The 18,810-nt window shown below is 35.7% G+C and overlaps 1 protein-coding gene and 1 pseudogene across 1 annotated transcript in view; one reads left to right on the top strand and one right to left on the bottom strand.

Annotated features, from left to right (window-relative positions):
- The window catches only part of ADGRG7 (adhesion G protein-coupled receptor G7), a 73,610-nt gene extending 56,149 nt beyond the window's left edge, over positions 1-17,461 (bottom strand). Inside the window, exons 1-4 of the mRNA XM_049785596.1 lie at positions 17,347-17,461; positions 12,920-12,925; positions 2,994-3,101; positions 590-694 (exon numbers count right to left, since the gene is read on the bottom strand). Of these exons, the coding sequence (XP_049641553.1) occupies positions 590-694; positions 2,994-3,101; positions 12,920-12,925; positions 17,347-17,461 (334 nt within the window). The remainder of the gene's footprint in view (positions 1-589; positions 695-2,993; positions 3,102-12,919; positions 12,926-17,346) is intronic.
- On the top strand, positions 11,384-11,475 carry LOC126026547 (uncharacterized; annotated as a pseudogene).
- Positions 17,462-18,810: the final 1,349 nt, after the last annotated feature.

The raw sequence follows: 18,810 nt of genomic DNA, 5'->3' as shown, positions 1-18,810 counted from the left end.
TTCAAGACATAAATATTTGTTTCAGGAATACGATGTTACATCATAAAACTCATCATTAAAGTGCCAGTGTAACCCTTTACAACAACAGTCCATAAGAAATCTTCCTTACTATCCCTTCCCCCAATACATTTTTAGTAACCTGAATCCTGTTGTCAGAGATTAATAGAATGCTGTCTATTCCCTTGCTTAATTTCCTTATAATTCTCTGTGAATTAATTAGCATTCATTTTTTTTCCTTCTTTGTTGCTTAACGTGACCTTTAATTTCTATCCATGTCTAACAAAAAGCAAGACTTCATCATTTTTATAGCAGAGTAGTAACATATTGTGTGCAACTTCATTATTCACTCATATGTCATGAGGCACTTGGGTTTGTTTTCCAATCTTGGCCACTGCAAATAATAATATAATGAATGTAAATATTCATATCCTTTTTCAAGTTAATGGTTTTTGAATGCTGGCATCATGAAAGGGAGCAAAACCTGCCCATAAAGCCTATTCTAGAACCTAATACTGGTGGAAAGGAGGATAGGCTGATCCAGCATATTGATTTGTATGCCCTAAAAGAGATGCTTGAAAAAAATATATACCATTTGGAGTGTCTTTTCCGCATGTTTTAGAGGAAGAACCATATGTCCCCACTGGAATTCTTCCAAAAGGAAATCCTTTAATGGATTCAGGTTCACAGAAATTAACTATAAAAGAATGAAAACATTATTGTTTATGATACATTAATACTTAAAAATTTGATCCTGGATTGAAGAGGTGCTCAAAAGTTCAGTGCATTCTTTGCATGTGGGAATACTAGGTTCCACATGCATTCCACATGCAATGTCTCCAGCATTGCATCTCCTATGCAATATTGACAGCAACTTCTGAGTATAGATTGTATCCAAAGCAGTCTTCAAGCACAGCTGAATATTGCCCCAGATACATATATTTTATATCTATATATACATATCTCCAAACTAACAAAAATCAAAGTTTAATACCCATGTTGGATAAGTCAAAAAGTTATAAAGGTTTACAGGACTGATTCATTGCCCCAGTAGAAAGTTCATACTTTAAATTTAATCTGGTTAAATTATTACAATTATATTTTAATAAATAGGTTTTAGCTAAAATATGCACAATATATAACTTGACTTATGTGATCCCTAACACATCAGCAAGTGAAATCTTAATAAAGCTATAGAATGTATGTCAACAAAGGACTTGATGCGATGACTTAGTCTTCAGTTGATTGGACATTAGTGTTCACCTCTGAATCTTGGATACCATCTTTGGAATTGGCATGGTTTTCTGTACCAGTACCAGGAATTCAACTTTTACCAGGGAGGCTGCCCTGGTACTGATTTGCTCCGGAGTGGGTTTGTATGACACCCTAATGAGTTGTAAACAGCAACAACTTGTTTTTAGGGCACGTTTCCCTGAATTGCCACCTAACCATGTGATGAAACCAGGAGATGGCACATGACACCCTACCCCAACTTTGACATATGATCTATGCAAAAACCAATATCTCTAATTACAGTAACCTAAATGCATCAACCATGATTGAGGAGAACTTTTCTTGGGACCATGAAGAAAGACTTTAGGGTTAGACAACTTAGTATTCCCGGACCCTGTCTTATGACAGGATGTTTCATAGGTAGGTTTTCCCTGCTTTTAGGCTAACGGATTTTTCTTTCTATTTTCTCCAACTTTTGCTGCCCCTATGAAAAAAAAACTGTCACCCCCCATCGTTTTTATTTTTATTGTCTTTTAAATAGGGACTCCCACCTTTTGCATGGAACCTTGGGACATGGATTACTTGGTTTCACTTCATAGTTTTGCATTGTGTTTATAAAATTAAGAAGAAAGGAAAAAGGAAAGTATGGGGACCAGGGGCTAAGTGTTTTCAGGTACATTGGTGGAGACAAAAGGACAGAACTAAATATTCAAGCCAAAGTGAACAACCATAGAACCAAGATTAGATTCTTGATAGAATTATTCATTCTATCAAGAAAAGAAAATTTTAGCGATATAAAATAATATAATTATATTGTTAAACTATAACAATTTAAACTTAAATGGTTCTGTTATACTGACAGGCCTTGGGGCCAGAGTGTGGTGGTATAAGATGTACTCTGGGACCACTGGTGGAGGGAGGTTGACGCTGATAGTGGGAATGGCCCTCATTAACTGTATATCTGATATTTGAACTTTGTAGATCACAATGGTTGCAATAAAATAAAATTTAATAAAGAAGACTTAATAATAACATTAATTAGAGCTAGAAATGCCAAATTTATTGATAATAGGGTAATAGTAGCTATTAAGTGTGTAAAAATGTCAGGAGGTGGTTCTGATGTTCTAGATCTGAGCAGGGAACATAAAGTATACTGAGTGCTGGGAGCAATAAATGATTTTAAAGTTTTAGTTTTTGAGACAAACCATTAATTTTTTAAATTTTATTTCACTGAATCCATTGTGATCTACATTGAGTCCTTCATAATTGGATTTTTGACATACAATGAATCAGGGATAATCCCACCACTAGTGTCAACCTCCCTCTTCCAATGTTCCCAGAGTGCATCCTATACCACCACCCTTTGTCCCCTGGCCTGCAAGTATAACAGGCCAATTTTAAGTTTAGATTGTTATAGTTGGGGTCATGATATAACACTAATAAAAAGAAACTGGAAAAATCATGTCATTGTCTCAAATTAGATACTGCAACCAGAAGAAAAATCAACTGAGTTTATAAAAAAAAAAAACAAAAAACAAGAGAAACTTTAAAGTTAGGGATAAACAAGGCACATTAACACAGAGATAAATATCCTAAGGAAATAAGCCAATTTTTAGCACTGAGCAATTAAGCACATATTAGTCATGATCATTATGTTCCTTGTGATTATAATGACCAATGGAAACCTCAAGAAGTTTTGCTGCTGCTCTTATTAACGTGAATTATATGAGCTTTATACTCTTTTATTATCCCAAGTAACTTACCAATTGTACATCTTAATCCTTTCCAATCTTCTGGACAAACACATCTACCATTTTTCCATTTTCCACCATTCCTGCAAAATTCTATAGGAATGTTTGATGGTGGGGAAACTGTTTCAAAAGAAAAATAATTGTACAGAATCATATAAAACTGGACAGTAAATATCTTCTTTGGGGTATTTTCCACTTAATTTATATATATAAAACCATTACTTTGATTACCACTTTTGAGATCACCATTAATGAAAGGAAGCAGATACTATATTTGCAATCAACAGAACAAAAATATTTGAAAGACTTAACAATTTGATCAAAATAAAATCTATTTGGAGCTAGAGAGTTATTACAACAAGTAGAGAACTTGCCTTGCACATGATCTACAGGGTTCAATCCCTTTCATCCTATGTGGTACCCTGAGTCGTCCAGAAGTGGTCCTAAGTGCAGAGCCAGGAGTAACACCTAAGCACAATTGGGTGTGTGGTCTAAAAACTAAATTAAAACCCAAACCAAAAATACACACTTAAGAAGAATAAAGTAAATAAAAATCTCTTATAAAGGCAAAAAGTCTCAGTAAGATATTTGCAAATCAAATATATAATGTGTTAATATAATTATGTACTGTGACAGATTGGAATTTATTCAAAGTCTGCTTCAACATTGAAAATCAAATAATATATCAAGGAGAGCAAGAGCAAATATAAATACATAATGATACACAATGCATCTGAAAGATACTACAATGATTAATATATGTGTACACAAAATGAAAACACTGATATATAAAGCAAATATTAACAGATAAAATTAACCTAGTGGAGACATATTATCATTAATGACAGTATGACTTTAGTGCTCTTATTTACCTACTTTCAAACTCCTCTTAAACCTTTGCTTCCCTTTCGTGCCAGAGAAACAGAGAATTGAAATGCTGAAATAATAGTATTACCTACAGGAAAACAAAGTTTTTTGTTTGTTTTGCTTTTTTTTGTTTGTTTGTTTGCCTGGTTTTTTTTTTTTTTTTTGTGGTGCTTATCGATATAGCTCGAGCCCTCACTGGATATTTGACACTTCTTTTGGTACTGGTGGAGTGTTTCACCTTCTTTTTCTCCATCTCTCAAATCGATGATGAGAGCCTCTAGAAGGATTCCGCCCAGTTTCGGGGTATTAGACCCTTACCCCAGTTTATTACTTTTCTCTTTTTCAAACAAAACCACGCAACTTGAACTAGCTAGTCCTGCCTCCAGTTAGAGGGGGAACTAAGGGAGGCATCAAGACCAAACAGGTGCAAGACTATTAAGTTGTGGGTTAGATACAGAGGGGACCACATATTCTAGCCGCCCTGGGGTGAGGGAAGAGGAAATTGGAGGTAGGACAGAAACGGAGGTGTAGGGAGGACAATTTGGTGATGGGAAGCCCCCCTGATTTTATGTAAATATGTACCTAAAATATTATTGTCAACACTATGTAAACCACTATGATCAAAATAAAAATTAAAAAAAAAAACAGAAAGAAAAAAAAGCACCTATATAAAAAATTATATAGCCAACTAATTTAAAAATAAAGTGAAATTCTTTAAAGAAAATTATAAGTTCTAGAGGGCAAATTAAGACACAGATTTAGGGTTGATAGAGAGAAAACTGAAAAGAACAATCATAAAGAAATTTAATGAAGTTAGAGAATCTCAACTGGGAGCACTTTTGAGGAGAGACAGCTCTTCTCCACATAAGAAAAGAAGCAAAATGTGTAAGAGAGGATGTGGAAAGAAAATATTTATTGACTGTTCCTGAAAAAGTAAATTGGTGGAGCAGCTATAAAATGACAAATATTGGCATGTTTGCATCAGGCCAGATCCATAGATTCACTCTTTTCTTAACAAAGCTGTGAAAAAAATCCTGGGTACACTAGTCATGCAGCAGAAATCTGGCCATCTTGGGATGGCCAACCCCCCACCCTCCCAGAGCTGTGCCTGCTGTATTCATCACCCATAATCACTGCTTTGCTATGGCCCTGCTTCACCATTCCTCTACCATGCTCTGCAGAGACATCAATCTGACCAAACTCCAGGTTTGTGGGTAGTATTTGGGCTGATATCACTCAGGGCTTTTTGGGAATGAGTGAAGGCACCCTCCCCCATATCCTACTACTTCTAGATGACCTGGCAGCTGAGAAATTGCCCCACAAAAGCCTCACATCAGGTATAGTGCTTTGAATTCCTGGACAACTTTAATTTAATTTATGCTGTCACTTCCTTAGGAATATACCAATTTAGTTTTGTTTCTCTTTTCATTTGTTCGTTTTTGGTTTTGGGTCACACCCTGTGGCTCTCAGGGGTTACTCCTGGCTCTGCACTCAGAAATTGCTCCTGGCAGGCTTGGGGACCATATGAGATGCCAGGAATCAAACCAGGGTCTGTCCAGTGTAGGTGCATACAAGACAAACACCCTATGGCTGTGCTATTGATCAATGTATATAGATGTATATAGATATCAATGTATAGCTGAAGCCATGTAATATTTGGAAACAAATGGATTAACAGAATGGTCAACTAACAACAAGAGCTTATTAAATCTTCTTCCAATACCTTAATGACCTCATTGGAGATCAATAATTTTTACAAATTTGTTTGTGGTTGTCCTATTTTTAATTTTTTTCTTCTCTTACTTTTTATTTCAATTCTTTTAAAATAACTGTGCTTTCACTTATCTGGAAACAAATGTATTACGGTCAACTATGTCAACTATGTGATGCATGTTTTTTAAATAAAGTAAATTTAAATTAAAAAAATAAAGACATCCAGGATGAACAGTGGTTTGAATCCTGGCTTCCCAGAAGGTTCCCCATGCCTGCCAGGAGCAATTTCTGAGCACAGAGCCAAGAGTTACCACCGATGTGACCCAAAAACCAAGATAAATAAATAAATAAATAAAAATATTCCTCAAACATTGAAAAGAGACTTCAGAAGATGTAGCTATCCTACTCCTTGGTATTTTACCCAAAATTACAAGAATCAATTCAAAATTGCACTATCATGTTAATTTCAGCATTGTTTACAATAACCAAGAATTGCAAACAATCTAAGTGCCCATTAGTCATTGAATGAGTAAAGATAGGGCATATATCCACAATAGACTACTGCTTGTATATAAAACAAACAAAAAAGATGAAAATCTGCCATTGCAGCAACATAAATGGAACAAGATATTATTACTCTAAGGTAAATCAGATCACAAGGAAATAACAAATAATTTTAGTATACATGAGAGATTAGAAAAAAAATAAACAGGCCCAGAGAGATAGCACAGCGGCATTTGCCTTGCAAGCAGCCGATCCAGGACCTAAGGTGGTTGGTTCGAATCCCGATGTCCCATATGGTCCCCCGTGCCTGCCAGGAGCTATTTCTAAGCAGACAGCCAGGAGTATCCCCTGAGCACCGCCGGGTGTGGTCCCAAGAACCAAAAAAAAAAAAAAAATCTAATAAAAAAATCAAAAAAGACAACCAACTATAACAGAAAATTAGGAGTTACCCTTACCAAAAGAAATGGGGAGAAAGAAGAGATACATCAGATAAATGAAAAACAATTGCATGGTGAAAATGAAAAGTAGACTTTGTGAAGTGAATATAATGTACTGTACATAGATTTCATTTGCAGTGTTGTACATATGAAACATATAATGCTCCAGTGATCCTCAAACTATGACCGCGGGCCACATATTGTATTTGTATCTGTTTTGTTTCTTCATTGCAAAATAAGATATATGCAGTGTGCATAAGAATTCATTCATAAGTTTTGTTTTTACTATAGTCAGACTCTCCAATGGTCTGAGGGACAGTGAACTGGCCCCCTGTATAAGTTTGAGGACCCCTGCAACCAATGGTACTTTAATAAAAACACTTAAATATACCTTTATTTTTATGTGTGTGGTTTTATTATATCCAGTTAAGGAAACCTACTAATTATTATTCTACTAATATATTTTATTTCTATCTGTAGTCTATTTCTAATTTTTGGATTGTAAATTCATCTTTTGCTTATTTGTATTCATTCATTATATTTTAATAGGTTCTGTTTGTGGAAACATTTGTTTGTTTTTGTTTTGTGCTGGCAGTGCTCAAAGCTTATTTCTGGCTCTGGGCTCTGGGATGACTCCTGATGGGATGGGAGTGGGGGACCCATCTTAGTACAGAGATTGAACCCAGGCCAGCCACAATCAAGGTAAGTGTGCTAGATTTTGTGCTACTTCTCTGATTCCTGATAGTAAAAATATTTCTACTGGATAATTTTATGATTACTTTGTTTTATGTTCTTGGGATACCATTAGTAGTGTCTTGCACTGTTTTTTTGATAATATTTTAATAGAATGTCAGTAGTTCATGATTTTTGATCTAGACTTCCAATTACATGCAGTGACATTTCCCCCACTTCTTACCTCTCTGAACTAATGATAAAGTTATTTAGCTTCTTAGGACTGGTGAAAGGAACATTTTTAGTCTCTTTTTCATAGTAAAGAAAGTTCCTTATCATGCCAGGTGTTACGCCTATAGCTCTAGTCTAGCTTGCTTATTCACCATTAATGTTCTGACTTTCTCTTTATTCTGCCATATGGAATATACCTTCAACAGGTGAAGCTAGAGAACTCAGAGAAATCAAGTAGTAAAGGGAATCTGCCTTGTATGTATATGTTCACCCATTCAAATTCCTGGTGACCCCCCATACACAGATAATAGCACTCTGTTTATGACAGCTCTGCTTTCTGTCTTCCCTTTCACTATCAGGAATTTTCAGCCACACTATAACCTGATGTTATAAGCATCAGAAGAAAAAAAAAGAGGTGTGACTTACAGCAACTTCTAGCAAGCACCACAACCGTCAATTATGTGCCTCAGCACAGTTTAAAATGTGCAAGCAGCAAGACTAGGCATAAATGTGATTTCCAATTAGTACAACTAAAACATCCAAGAAAAATAAAGGAGAAAATGGAGTTTATTTTAAAGCCTGTTATATACTTAAATGACTCTATATTTTATACATAACGTCTCTCTATTTCTAATTAGGATGTCTGACATCACTACTTATACTTAATGGCTACGTTGACTAGAGCAAGTGTCATGGCCACTAGGCACGAGCAAAGTGTCACATAAAGAGAAAGAACATAACAAATGTTTGCCGGCTGTTTTTTTGTTTTTTTTTGCTATTTGCATTCTGGTGATAACATTGAGTCCTGGTGCTCTAACTACTCTGTAATAATCAACCTTATTTTATTTTTAGTATACACAGAATTTATTTATTTGCATCAAAATGCTTTATGGTATGCCATATAGTATCTAATACACTGTAGGAACTAGATCAGAGTTTAGAGGAGAAGGAAGATGAGGGACTAGCCTGAACATACTGCAAGGTCAAATTTATTCTGAATTCATGTTTTTAATATTTTGTGTTCCCAAGCTCAAGGCCTCATTCTCTGATTTTCCTAGAATATTAACAAAATGTAACAAAGTGGTAATGGTAGTTTTAAGCCTCTGTATTTTAAATTTTATGAAAGATTGTATTTAAGTTATTTGTTTGTGTTATATAGCCAAATTTTTAGAATTATAATCATAAATACATTAGCAATTTATTAATCCAAGCTCCTCATTATATGTAAAGACTGTACAATATAGGAGTAACCTGCTCCAGGTAAAACCTTAATTGGAGACTGCAAGAAGCTAGAACTCTATTGTCTCTGGATATTATTGCCATACTGTCTTTTATTTTTATTAAAGCCTGCAGATGAGTGAGACTATTCTGTATCTTTCCCTCTCCCTCTGGCTCATTTCACTCAGCATAATAGTCTTCGTGTTCTTTCATGGATAGACAAATTTTATTACTTCATTCTGCCTAATAGCCACATAGTAGTCCATTGTGTAAATGTACCACAGTTCCTTTAGCCACTCATCAGTTGTTGGGCAGCTGGGTTGTTTCCATATTCTGGCTATTATAGATAGTACTGTAATAAACAGAGTGCAAAGGGCATTTTTGTATTGTGTTTTAGTATTCCTAAGGTATATGACTAGGAGTAGTATAGCTGGATCATATGGAAGCTCAATTTCTAGCTTTTTGAAGAATATCCATATTGTGCTCTGGAAAGGCTGGACTAAACAGCATTCCCACAAGCAGTGAATAAGAGTTCCTTTTTCCCCTCATTCCCACATCCCAGCCAGTACTGATTGTTCTTGTTCTTTGTGATGTGTGCCAGTCTTTAAGGGATGAGTTGATACCACATTGTTGTTTTGATTTGCATATTTATGATAATTAGTGATGTGGAGCATTTTTTTATGTGTCTTTTAGCCATTTGTCTTTCTTCTTTGAGGAAGTGTCTGTTCATTTCTTCTCCCCATTTTTTGATGGGGTTAGATGTTTTTTTCTCCTTGAGTTCTGTCAGTATCTTGTATATCTTAGATATTAGTCCCTCCACCCTTTTTTTGTTTTTGTTTTTGTTTTGGGGGGGTGGCCACACTCTGTGACACTCAGAGGTTACTCCTGGCTCAGCAGTCAGAAATTGTTCCTGGCTTGGGGGACCATATGGAACGTCAGGGATCGAACCCAGGTCCATCCAGGGCAGTTGCATGCAAGGCGAATGCCCTACTGCTGTGCTATCGCTCTAGCCCCAGATATTAGCTCCTTATCTGATATGTTTTGGGTGAATAGTTTCTCCAATTCTGCAGGTGGCCTTTGTATCCAGGTCACTATTTCCTTTGAGGTGCAGAAGCTTCTCAATTTAATGTAGTTCCATTTATTTATCTCTGCTTCTACTTGTTTGGACAAGGGTGTTTCCTCCTTGAAGATGCTTTTAGTCTCAATATTATAGGATGTTTTGCTTAATTTTTCTTCTATTTAGCTTATAGTTTTAGGTTTGATATCAGGGTCTTTAATCCATTTTGATTTGGCCTTTGTGCATGGTGCTAGAAGTCTGAGTTTGCTGTTTTGCATGTGGCTGACCAGTTGTGTCAACACCACTTGTTGAAGAGGTTTTCCTTGCTTTATTTTGTGTTTCTTTAGTCCCTTTGTCAAAGATTAAATTGGCTGAATCCCTGACGTTTATTTTCTGAATACTCAAGTTTATTCCATTGATTTGAGGGTCTGTCTTTATTCCAATATCATGATGTTTTAATGACTATTGTTTTGTAATTCAAAGTGATGCCTCCTTTCTTCTTTTACCTAGGGGTTGCTTTAGCAATTCATGGCATGGACATTTAGAATAGCCAAATATCTTTTTTATTTTAATTTTCAATACTTTATTCAAATAATAAGTCATTCCAAATTATACTTATTTTTAGAAAAATATTAAATTTTGATGTGTATAACAGATTATAAACTTGAATGTTGGTTTCTCAACTGTCTAGAAGGTACATGCCAACGCCTTCCCAATTCCATAGTATACCGATGGAAACAGCAAGCTGATCGCCAGGCATTCTTAACAATAGAAATAACTAGTGCCAGAGAAATTTTTAACTTATATATAATTTTGGGGGCAAGTAATATTGTATTACAACACTATGTGAACTTCAGATGTGTGCCATTAAAATCCAAAATGTTTATATGCTTCACTATGTTCACCACTGTAAGTCTAATTCTATCTCTAATGTAGTTAGCTATTCTATAATTATGGTTTACTTACTAAAATTCCATATCCATTCTCACTTGTCCCTTAACTCAAATGTCTCTTGTTGATAGCATTGTTTATATTTCAAACCATGATAAAAACTACTGTTACATGAGAGGTCTCTCTGATTAAAAAAAAATGCCTCACCTTTCTTGGTTTTACTCACTGCTAGATTGTTTTATTTCTCTACCCTACTTCCTTAAGTAATTAGCTTTGCAAATTATATATATATATATATATATATATATATATATATATATATATATAATGAAAACTATCCAGAAGCTTGTATTTAACTTTTCTCAGCCAAGACAAATATGTGCTATCTGCAGTTACTTAAAATCACAGAAACTTAATGAAAACTAATTATTACACTTTGACTATAGAATTTAGTTGGCTGTTAAGGGAGGTACCACTGATGGGCAAGAAAGAGGTGAGACAAGAACAGTGGTGGAGAAGCTTGGGCACTTTGATGGTGGTGGAAGTGTAGTAACTTTATCTGACAAAAATAAACAGTAAATTATTTCATCATGTTGTTGCAGCTATAATAATAATTTTAAATACTACTACTAATAAAGAAAAATCTAAATGGGAAACAACTTTCTTCTCCTAAACAAGAAAAATTAGAATGTTTGAAAACTTTTAATCAAGATTAAGCATGTATTTGACCAACTACAAGAATCTTTAGTCAAAGGCACTTCATCCAGAATTGTGTGGTTGACTTGGGGTTATTTTTAGAGATTTAACATCCAAAGACTATACTTTCAGGGATCATTTCTATAGTATGAGATTTAACATCCAAGCATTTGTCATTTGGTCCAGAAAAGAAATTATAAATATCTGAGTGAAAATAAAATTTATACTTAAATTAGAAGACAATACTTAGGAAAATTTATTTTACTGTGTGTGTGGGGGTGGGGGGTGAAAATACTAAACAATATGAACAAAGTAAATAAAAAGTTTAGGATGTATCTAAGGTACATATTGTTCATATGTTGCTAGCTGGTTGGATTTTCTCATAAGCTGTTATCATATACTACAAATATTACAAAACAAATACAGGTAGATACGGAAATTCACAGAAGGGTTTCTGTTTCAAGATTGTAAATTAAATTTAATGATTAAACCTATTGTAAATGTTCAGTTTGATAAATTTAATCCAAAGGACTAATCTAAGTCAATGGTATCTATTCAGAGTATAATTCAGGGAATTAAAAAAAAAAGCTAAGCACTAAATTGTCAAAGTTCGTCACACTTATATACTATATATAGAATAATAAAGCTCATTTTAAACCTTTATTTGTATCTAAATATTTTATTTTGGGGTCACATTTGGTGGGGCTCAGCAGTTTCTTTTGCCTCTGCCTTCAAGAATCATTTCTGGTGCATTCAAGAATCACTCATTGGATGCTATGGATTGAATGTACGTCAGCCACATGCAAGGCAAACACCTTACTCTGTACATACCATCTTCCAGCCCTAATAGATGTGCTGAGTTATTTAATCTTAAAAATAGCCCTTTGAGGGTAAGACTCTATTAATTCTATAATAATAAAATTGTGATACAGAAATATTGACTAACTTCCTCAAGTTTATTCAGCTAATAAAGTTTAGTATAAGACTTCTGAATCATGTTAATTAAATAAAAAATATGTAAAAACAAAAAAGACTTTTGAATTTAGCAGTCTGCCTCCAGAGTCATTTCTTTCTCTCCTGTTCATGTACGCCTCCATTCACTGTCATGAAAACATTGAATCATTACACTATGTTATCAATGGCATGTTTTCTTAATGATTTATGGTATAAATTGCATTAATTTTTATTTAATACCTGCAAATCAAGGGTAAAGTTTTAATTTTTTTAAATGTGACTTTAAAAATTGGACCAATAATCTAACATCTTAATTATGATGTTAAAGTAATTTATGGCCCTGTACCAATCACATAACAAAATTTATTCCTCAAAAAATAAATCTCTTCCTGTAAGAGGAATTACTTATTGCTTTAGATAGTTATACAGAGAAGTAAAAAATAAAGATACCAGTAAAGGAACAGAACAAACATTCATACAGCAGGCTTACAACTAAATAGCACTTCACCTATTTAAAATCCAAATTCCAGTTATAAACACTTCTCTGTAATCTTTACTACAAAATAATGTTCTGTCTTTTCTCCAGGAACAATCACTTAAATTGTATTTGGTAGTGAGTTCACTTCTTGAGGAAGTGTTGTAGTTGAGTAAAATGAAAGCCAAGTATGTATGCACAAATTATTTCCTTAGAAACACACTTTTCCCTTGACCTTTCCCTACCACTCATATCTCCCAGGGTAATTATCATTATCATAAAGTTTTACCTTGGGTGTTGGGAAGATTTCAACTACTAAAGCGTCTTGTTAACATGAGGCATAAGCAAATACTATAAGAGGGAGCAAGGAATAATCACTTGGAGTGAGGTGAGAGAAACAATTCTGATGGAAGAGGGGAGAAAGTTGTAAGATCCATCAGAAGCACACAATACAGTTGAGTAAGGTAAACTCATCTTTGCTAATCAATCAGGTTAAGATATTTTGCAAATGGTAGGCATTAAAGAAAACTCTTTTACTGTAGGTTTATGGGAATTTATCAATGTTTACACCAAGCCTAACTAAAATTGAAAAATGAAACATCAACTGCTCAGGGGCTGGGAGAATTAACTATCAAAATGGCAATATTCCCTCAAATATTTATATAGATTCAATGCAATCTTTGTAAGGATACCTATGACATTATTCAAAGAATTAGATCAGATGCTCCTGAAATTTATATGGCACAATAATCCCCAACTCCCTCTGCTCTCAATAGCCAAAGCAATCCTCAGGAAAAAGATGAGAGGTATCACTTTCCCAACTTCAAACTGTACAACAGAGCAGTTGTTATTAAAACACTGTGGTACTGGAATGAGGACAGACCCTCAGGTCAATATAATAGAATTGAAAATCTGCAGACAGACCTTCAGCTTCATGATCAGTTAATGTGAAGTAGAGCAAAGAAATCCTCTTCAAGAAGTGCTATAGGGAAAATTGGTCAACCACATGCAAAAATAATAATTCATTCCTTTCTTAGGCCATGTACAAAAGCAACTCAAAGTGGATTCAAGATCTCAATATCAGACTAAATCCAAAAGATACATAGAGGAAAAGATAGGTAGAACTCTCCATCATATTAAACCTATAGAGACTTTAAAGATGAAATGACACTGACCAAGTAAGTGAAAACAAAGATAAACAAAGGGGACCATATTAAATTAGAGAAACACCTGCACCTCAAAGTAAATGATAATCAGAATACAAAGAAAGCTCACAAATTTTGAGAAATTATATGTACACTACTCATCTGATAGTGCTATAATAAAAATAATTTTAAAATAGGGAGAAGAGAATAATAAAAACATTCTCAAAAAATTGCAGGTGGCCAAAATATATATATAGGAATGCTCTCTATCACTAATATCAAGGAAATGCAAATCAAAAAAGCAATTAGAGACTGTCACTCATTAAAAAGAACAACAATCAATGCTGGTGAGGATGTGGGGAAAAGGAGACCCTCATTCACTGGGAATTCAGTGGGAATGTCAACTGGTTCCCAAAAGGTTGGAAGAAATTGTAGACATTCCTTAAAAAGCTAAAATTGAACTTTCATGTAACCCAGAAATTTCACTATTAGGAATATATCCTAAGGGCCTAAAAACACAATGCAGGAAAGTCATCTGTATCCCTATGTTCATTGCAAAGCTATTCACAATCGCCAAAATTTGGAAACAACCAAATGTCTGAGAACAGATGGCTGGATAAAGAAGCAATGGCACATTTACACTATTGAATACTACTAAGTTATAAGAAAAGATGAATTCATACAATTTTCTGCTAAGGGGATAGATCTGAAGAATATTATATTGATTGATTAGTCAGTGAAAGAGGAATAGGCACAGGATTATATTTCTCATATGGCAATATAAAGAAACTTTACAAAGGAGTAACAATTGCCCAAAGATAAGTGACATGAAGAGCAGGAGAACTGGTCTTCTGTAGGAAACCTGTCACTGGAATGATGGTGAAGAGGTAATTTAGAAAAGGGGGAAGGTGGAAGTACATTCCACAAGGTAGGCTGAGGGGTAGGTGGAAAACTGAGGGTGTTGGTGGTGGTAAGTGAACACTGGCAAAGGGTTTGGTGTTGAAATATTGTATTGTATGCCTAAAAATATAGAATAATGTTGTCACTCTGTAGTTTATAGTGTTTCAATAAAATAAAATAATAAATGTGAGCTAGGGGCGGGAGCAAGAGCACAACAGATAGGACATTTGCTCTACATGCATCCAACCCAGGTTCGATTCCTAACATTCTCTCTCTCTCTCTCTTTTTTTTTTTTTTGATTTTTGGGTCACACCCGGCAGCTCTCAGGGGTTACTCCTGGCTCCATGCTCAGAAATTGCCCCTGGCAGGCACAGGGGACCATATGGGATGCCGGGATTCGAACCATTGTCCTTCTGCATGAAAGACAAAGGCCTTACTTCCATGCTATCTCTCCGGCCCCAATTATAGTCTCCTGAGCCTGCCAGGAGTGATTTCTGAGAGCATACCCCTGAGCACTACCAGGTTCTTTATATATCCAATTGAAAAATACTGTTCAGGACCCAGAGTGATAGTATAACATATATAGCAAGTATATATGCCTTGCACACAGTCAATCCAGTTCCTATCCCTGGCATCCTGTATGGTTCCCTGAGCACCACCAGGAGCAATTCCTGAGTACAGAGCCAGGAGTAATCTCTGTTTACCATCTTGTGTGACTCCCCTCTGCAAAAAAAATTCTGCTCAGAACAAGTAAAATATTTGCTTTTTTTCTGAAGAGTTCATATGCTTTTCCACTTATATTTATAAAATTCATTACTAATTATCTTTAATTTGGGTCATAACTACAGAAACTCATGAGTTTATTTTGTGGGAATTGTTTTTTCTAGACTTTAAGTTTGTAAATTATTTCCTAACTCTGTTCTTTCTTAAAATAATTTTGCATTTTGGTTATTATTTTAATGGTTCTATTGTATTAGTAACCACCAATAAACTACTACAGATTTACTTTTAAAAGTAGACATCATAGATGAGAGATAGTCCAATAGATTGAACTCATGCTTTACACCCTGGTTTGATTCCCAGCACATCATGATCTCCAGAGTGCTAAGCCAGGGTCAGCCCTGAGCACTACTAGGTGTGCCCCCACAAAAATAAATAAGCCACTTAAAAAAAAAGAGTAGACATAAACAAATAAAGAATAGAAATACTTCTTTTTTTAATTTGTAAGGGCATTAATTCTTAAAAGCTTAACCTTAATAGGTAAAAGCACTAGGATTGTTTTGCAATTTTATATGTCATAAACATTTCTCCAAAATTTAAATTTATTGCTTTTGTTTTGGTACGTTTTCTAGACAAATTTTTCTAAATGCTATCAAAATGGTGTTTTCTAAATATATTCTTAGGGTTGGAGAGTAATAAAAACTCCCTCCCTCCCTCCCTTCCCTCCTTCCCTTCCTTCCTTTCCTTCCCTCCCTCCCTCCCTCCCTCCCTCCCTCCCTCCCTCCCTTCCTTCCTCCCTTCCTTCCTCCCTTCCTTCCTCCCTCCCTTCCTCCCTCACTTCCTCCCTCCCTTCCTCCCTCCCTCCCTTTCTCCCTTCCTTCCTCCCTCTCTTCCTCCCTCCCTTCCTCCCTTCCTCCCTCCCTTCCTCCCTCCCTTCCTCCCTCCCTTCCTCCCTCCCTTCCTCCCTCTCTCCCTCCCTTCCTCCCTCCCTCCCTCCCTCCCTCCCTTTTTCCTTCCTTCCTTCCTTCCTTCCTTCCTTCCTTCCTTCCTTCCTTCCTTCCTTCCTTCCTTCCTTCCTTCCTTCCTTCCTTCCTTCCTTCCTTCCTTCCTTCCTTCCTTCCTTCCTTCCTTCCTTCCTTCCTTCCTTCCTTCCTCCCTCCCTCCTTTCTCCCCCCCCCCTCTGACTATGTGTTCAGAAAATGCTCATGGCTTGGAAGACCATATGGGACACCAGGGGATCTAATTGTGGTTCATCCTAGGCTAGCGGTGACAAGACACATGCCGTACAGCTTTGAGCCACCACTCTGGCCCCATAAGGGAACCGATTTAGATCAGAAAAGATAGTACAGGATTAAAGAACTTGTTTTGTGTGTGGCTCACCCAGTCAAATTCTGAACACCACAAATAGTCTCTCTACCCCACCACTCTTCACCCCACCAAGAGTGACCCTTGAGAAGCAAGAAAGAGGAAGGAAGGAAGGAAGGAAGGAAGGAAGGAAGGAAGGAAGGAAGGAAGGAAGGAAGGAAGGAAGGAAGGAAGGAAGGAAGGAAGGAGAAAGAAAAGGAAAATAAAGAAGGAAGGAAGGAAGTGAGGAAGGGGAATAAACTCTGTGAACTGCTAGGTAAGTTTTGCCCCTGTCCCAAAAAATAAAATAAAATGAAAGGCAACTTAACTATGTCATTTATCACGTTGACCAGGCACAAACATAGACACATTAAACATTCACACATACAACCAAATCTACTACCCATTGATTGACTCTTTTCAATTTCATAAATGGTAACTTGGTATGAGCTTAGGTAAACTGCTTTCTAAAACTCAAATGTCTAGTAGAGAGGCTCAATGTCTTCCCTCACTCTAAATTAAACAAAGAAGATGATATTACCTCTCTGGATCCTGATGACAGTCCTCCAAATTGCCAGTCCCAAAACAACACTGGTCAGCAGTCCACACACAATCACCACCAGTAGCTTTGGGTCACTTCTGCTGTAGGAAGCCATGGATAACAAACCACAAGTCCACAGTGGGATGAAAAATAACTGACTTCCTTTCTTCTTGACTGAAGTTTAGTCAGAAATTATTCTAAACAGAAAAATAATAACTCTCTTTCAATGATCTATCAAGCAGGTATTCTCATTTTTAAAGAAATTTCATTTTTTTTTGGATAATCCAGCAAGATGCAGTTCAAATCGCTAAGGCAGGTAAGACTCTACCTGTCATTTCCTCATACTTCACTGAAAGTATGACCGAGTGATTGGAATTGTAGGAAAAGGAAGATAACAGGTAATAAAGAAGGGGTGTGAATAGCTAACAGGGTCAAGGTATAAATGTTTAGCATGAAAAAAAAAGTGGGGAAGAGAATAAAAGTGAAGGAAAACAGAAATTGGGAAGGCAGTTGACACCACAAACACCTATTCAGTTTGTAGTACTTTGTTTTAGGGGTTAGACATTTTTCATTAATAATTTGCAAATGTACAGCATGCACAAAATTGTTTGCTCACGTCACTTTTACCAGAAAATGCAAATAAAATCACATTGAGATACCACTTTACACTCACAAGGCTGAAAGATATAAGAAGGGAGAAGGGGAGCAATAATAAGAGTGATGTGAAAAATTCAGAGCACTCAACATGCTACTTGTGGGAATAGAAAATGTGCAGTGATTTGTTGTCTAGTGCAGAAGTGCATTAAATAATCTAACATAGAGTTACAATTCTACAAGTAATTACATACTTGAGACAAAGATGTCCAAACAAAATTTTTTACATACCTGTTTTAAAATGAATTTTAGTAACAATACAGAAATACAAAAACACAATACAAAAATGCCCACTAGACATCTATATTTATTGCAACACTATTTACAATCGCTAGAATCTGAAACAACCCAGACGCCCAACAAAAGATTATGGCTAAAGAAACTGTGGTATAAATATACAATGAAATATTTTGCATCTGTCAAAAGAGATGAAGTCATGAAATTTTTCTGTACATGGATGGACATGGAAACTATTATGCTGAGTGAAATAAGTCAGAGGAAAGATAAAGACACAAAATAGTCTCACTCACTTCTGGGTTTTAAGGAAAAAAATAAAACAAAAGGTATTATTGTAATAAAACCTGAGACATTAGAGATGAGAATGGAAGGAGTGGGCCACAATATGAAGCTGACCACAAAGGGAGGTGAGTGTAGTTAAATAAGTACAATAACAACTATCATGACAATATGAATAAGTGAGAAGTAGAATGCCTGTGTGAAATACAGGAAGGATATGGGGAGGAGGGAGATGAGGGAGATGAGGGTACTGGTGGTGGAAATGTTGCAATGTTGCAGTAGTGTTCATTTTTT

The sequence above is a fragment of the Suncus etruscus genome, chromosome 13, assembly GCF_024139225.1.
Source record: "Suncus etruscus isolate mSunEtr1 chromosome 13, mSunEtr1.pri.cur, whole genome shotgun sequence".
NCBI lineage: Eukaryota > Metazoa > Chordata > Mammalia > Eulipotyphla > Soricidae > Suncus > Suncus etruscus.
The sequence above is the reverse complement of the archived record's forward strand: the minus strand, read 5'-3'. Positions and strand labels throughout refer to the sequence as shown.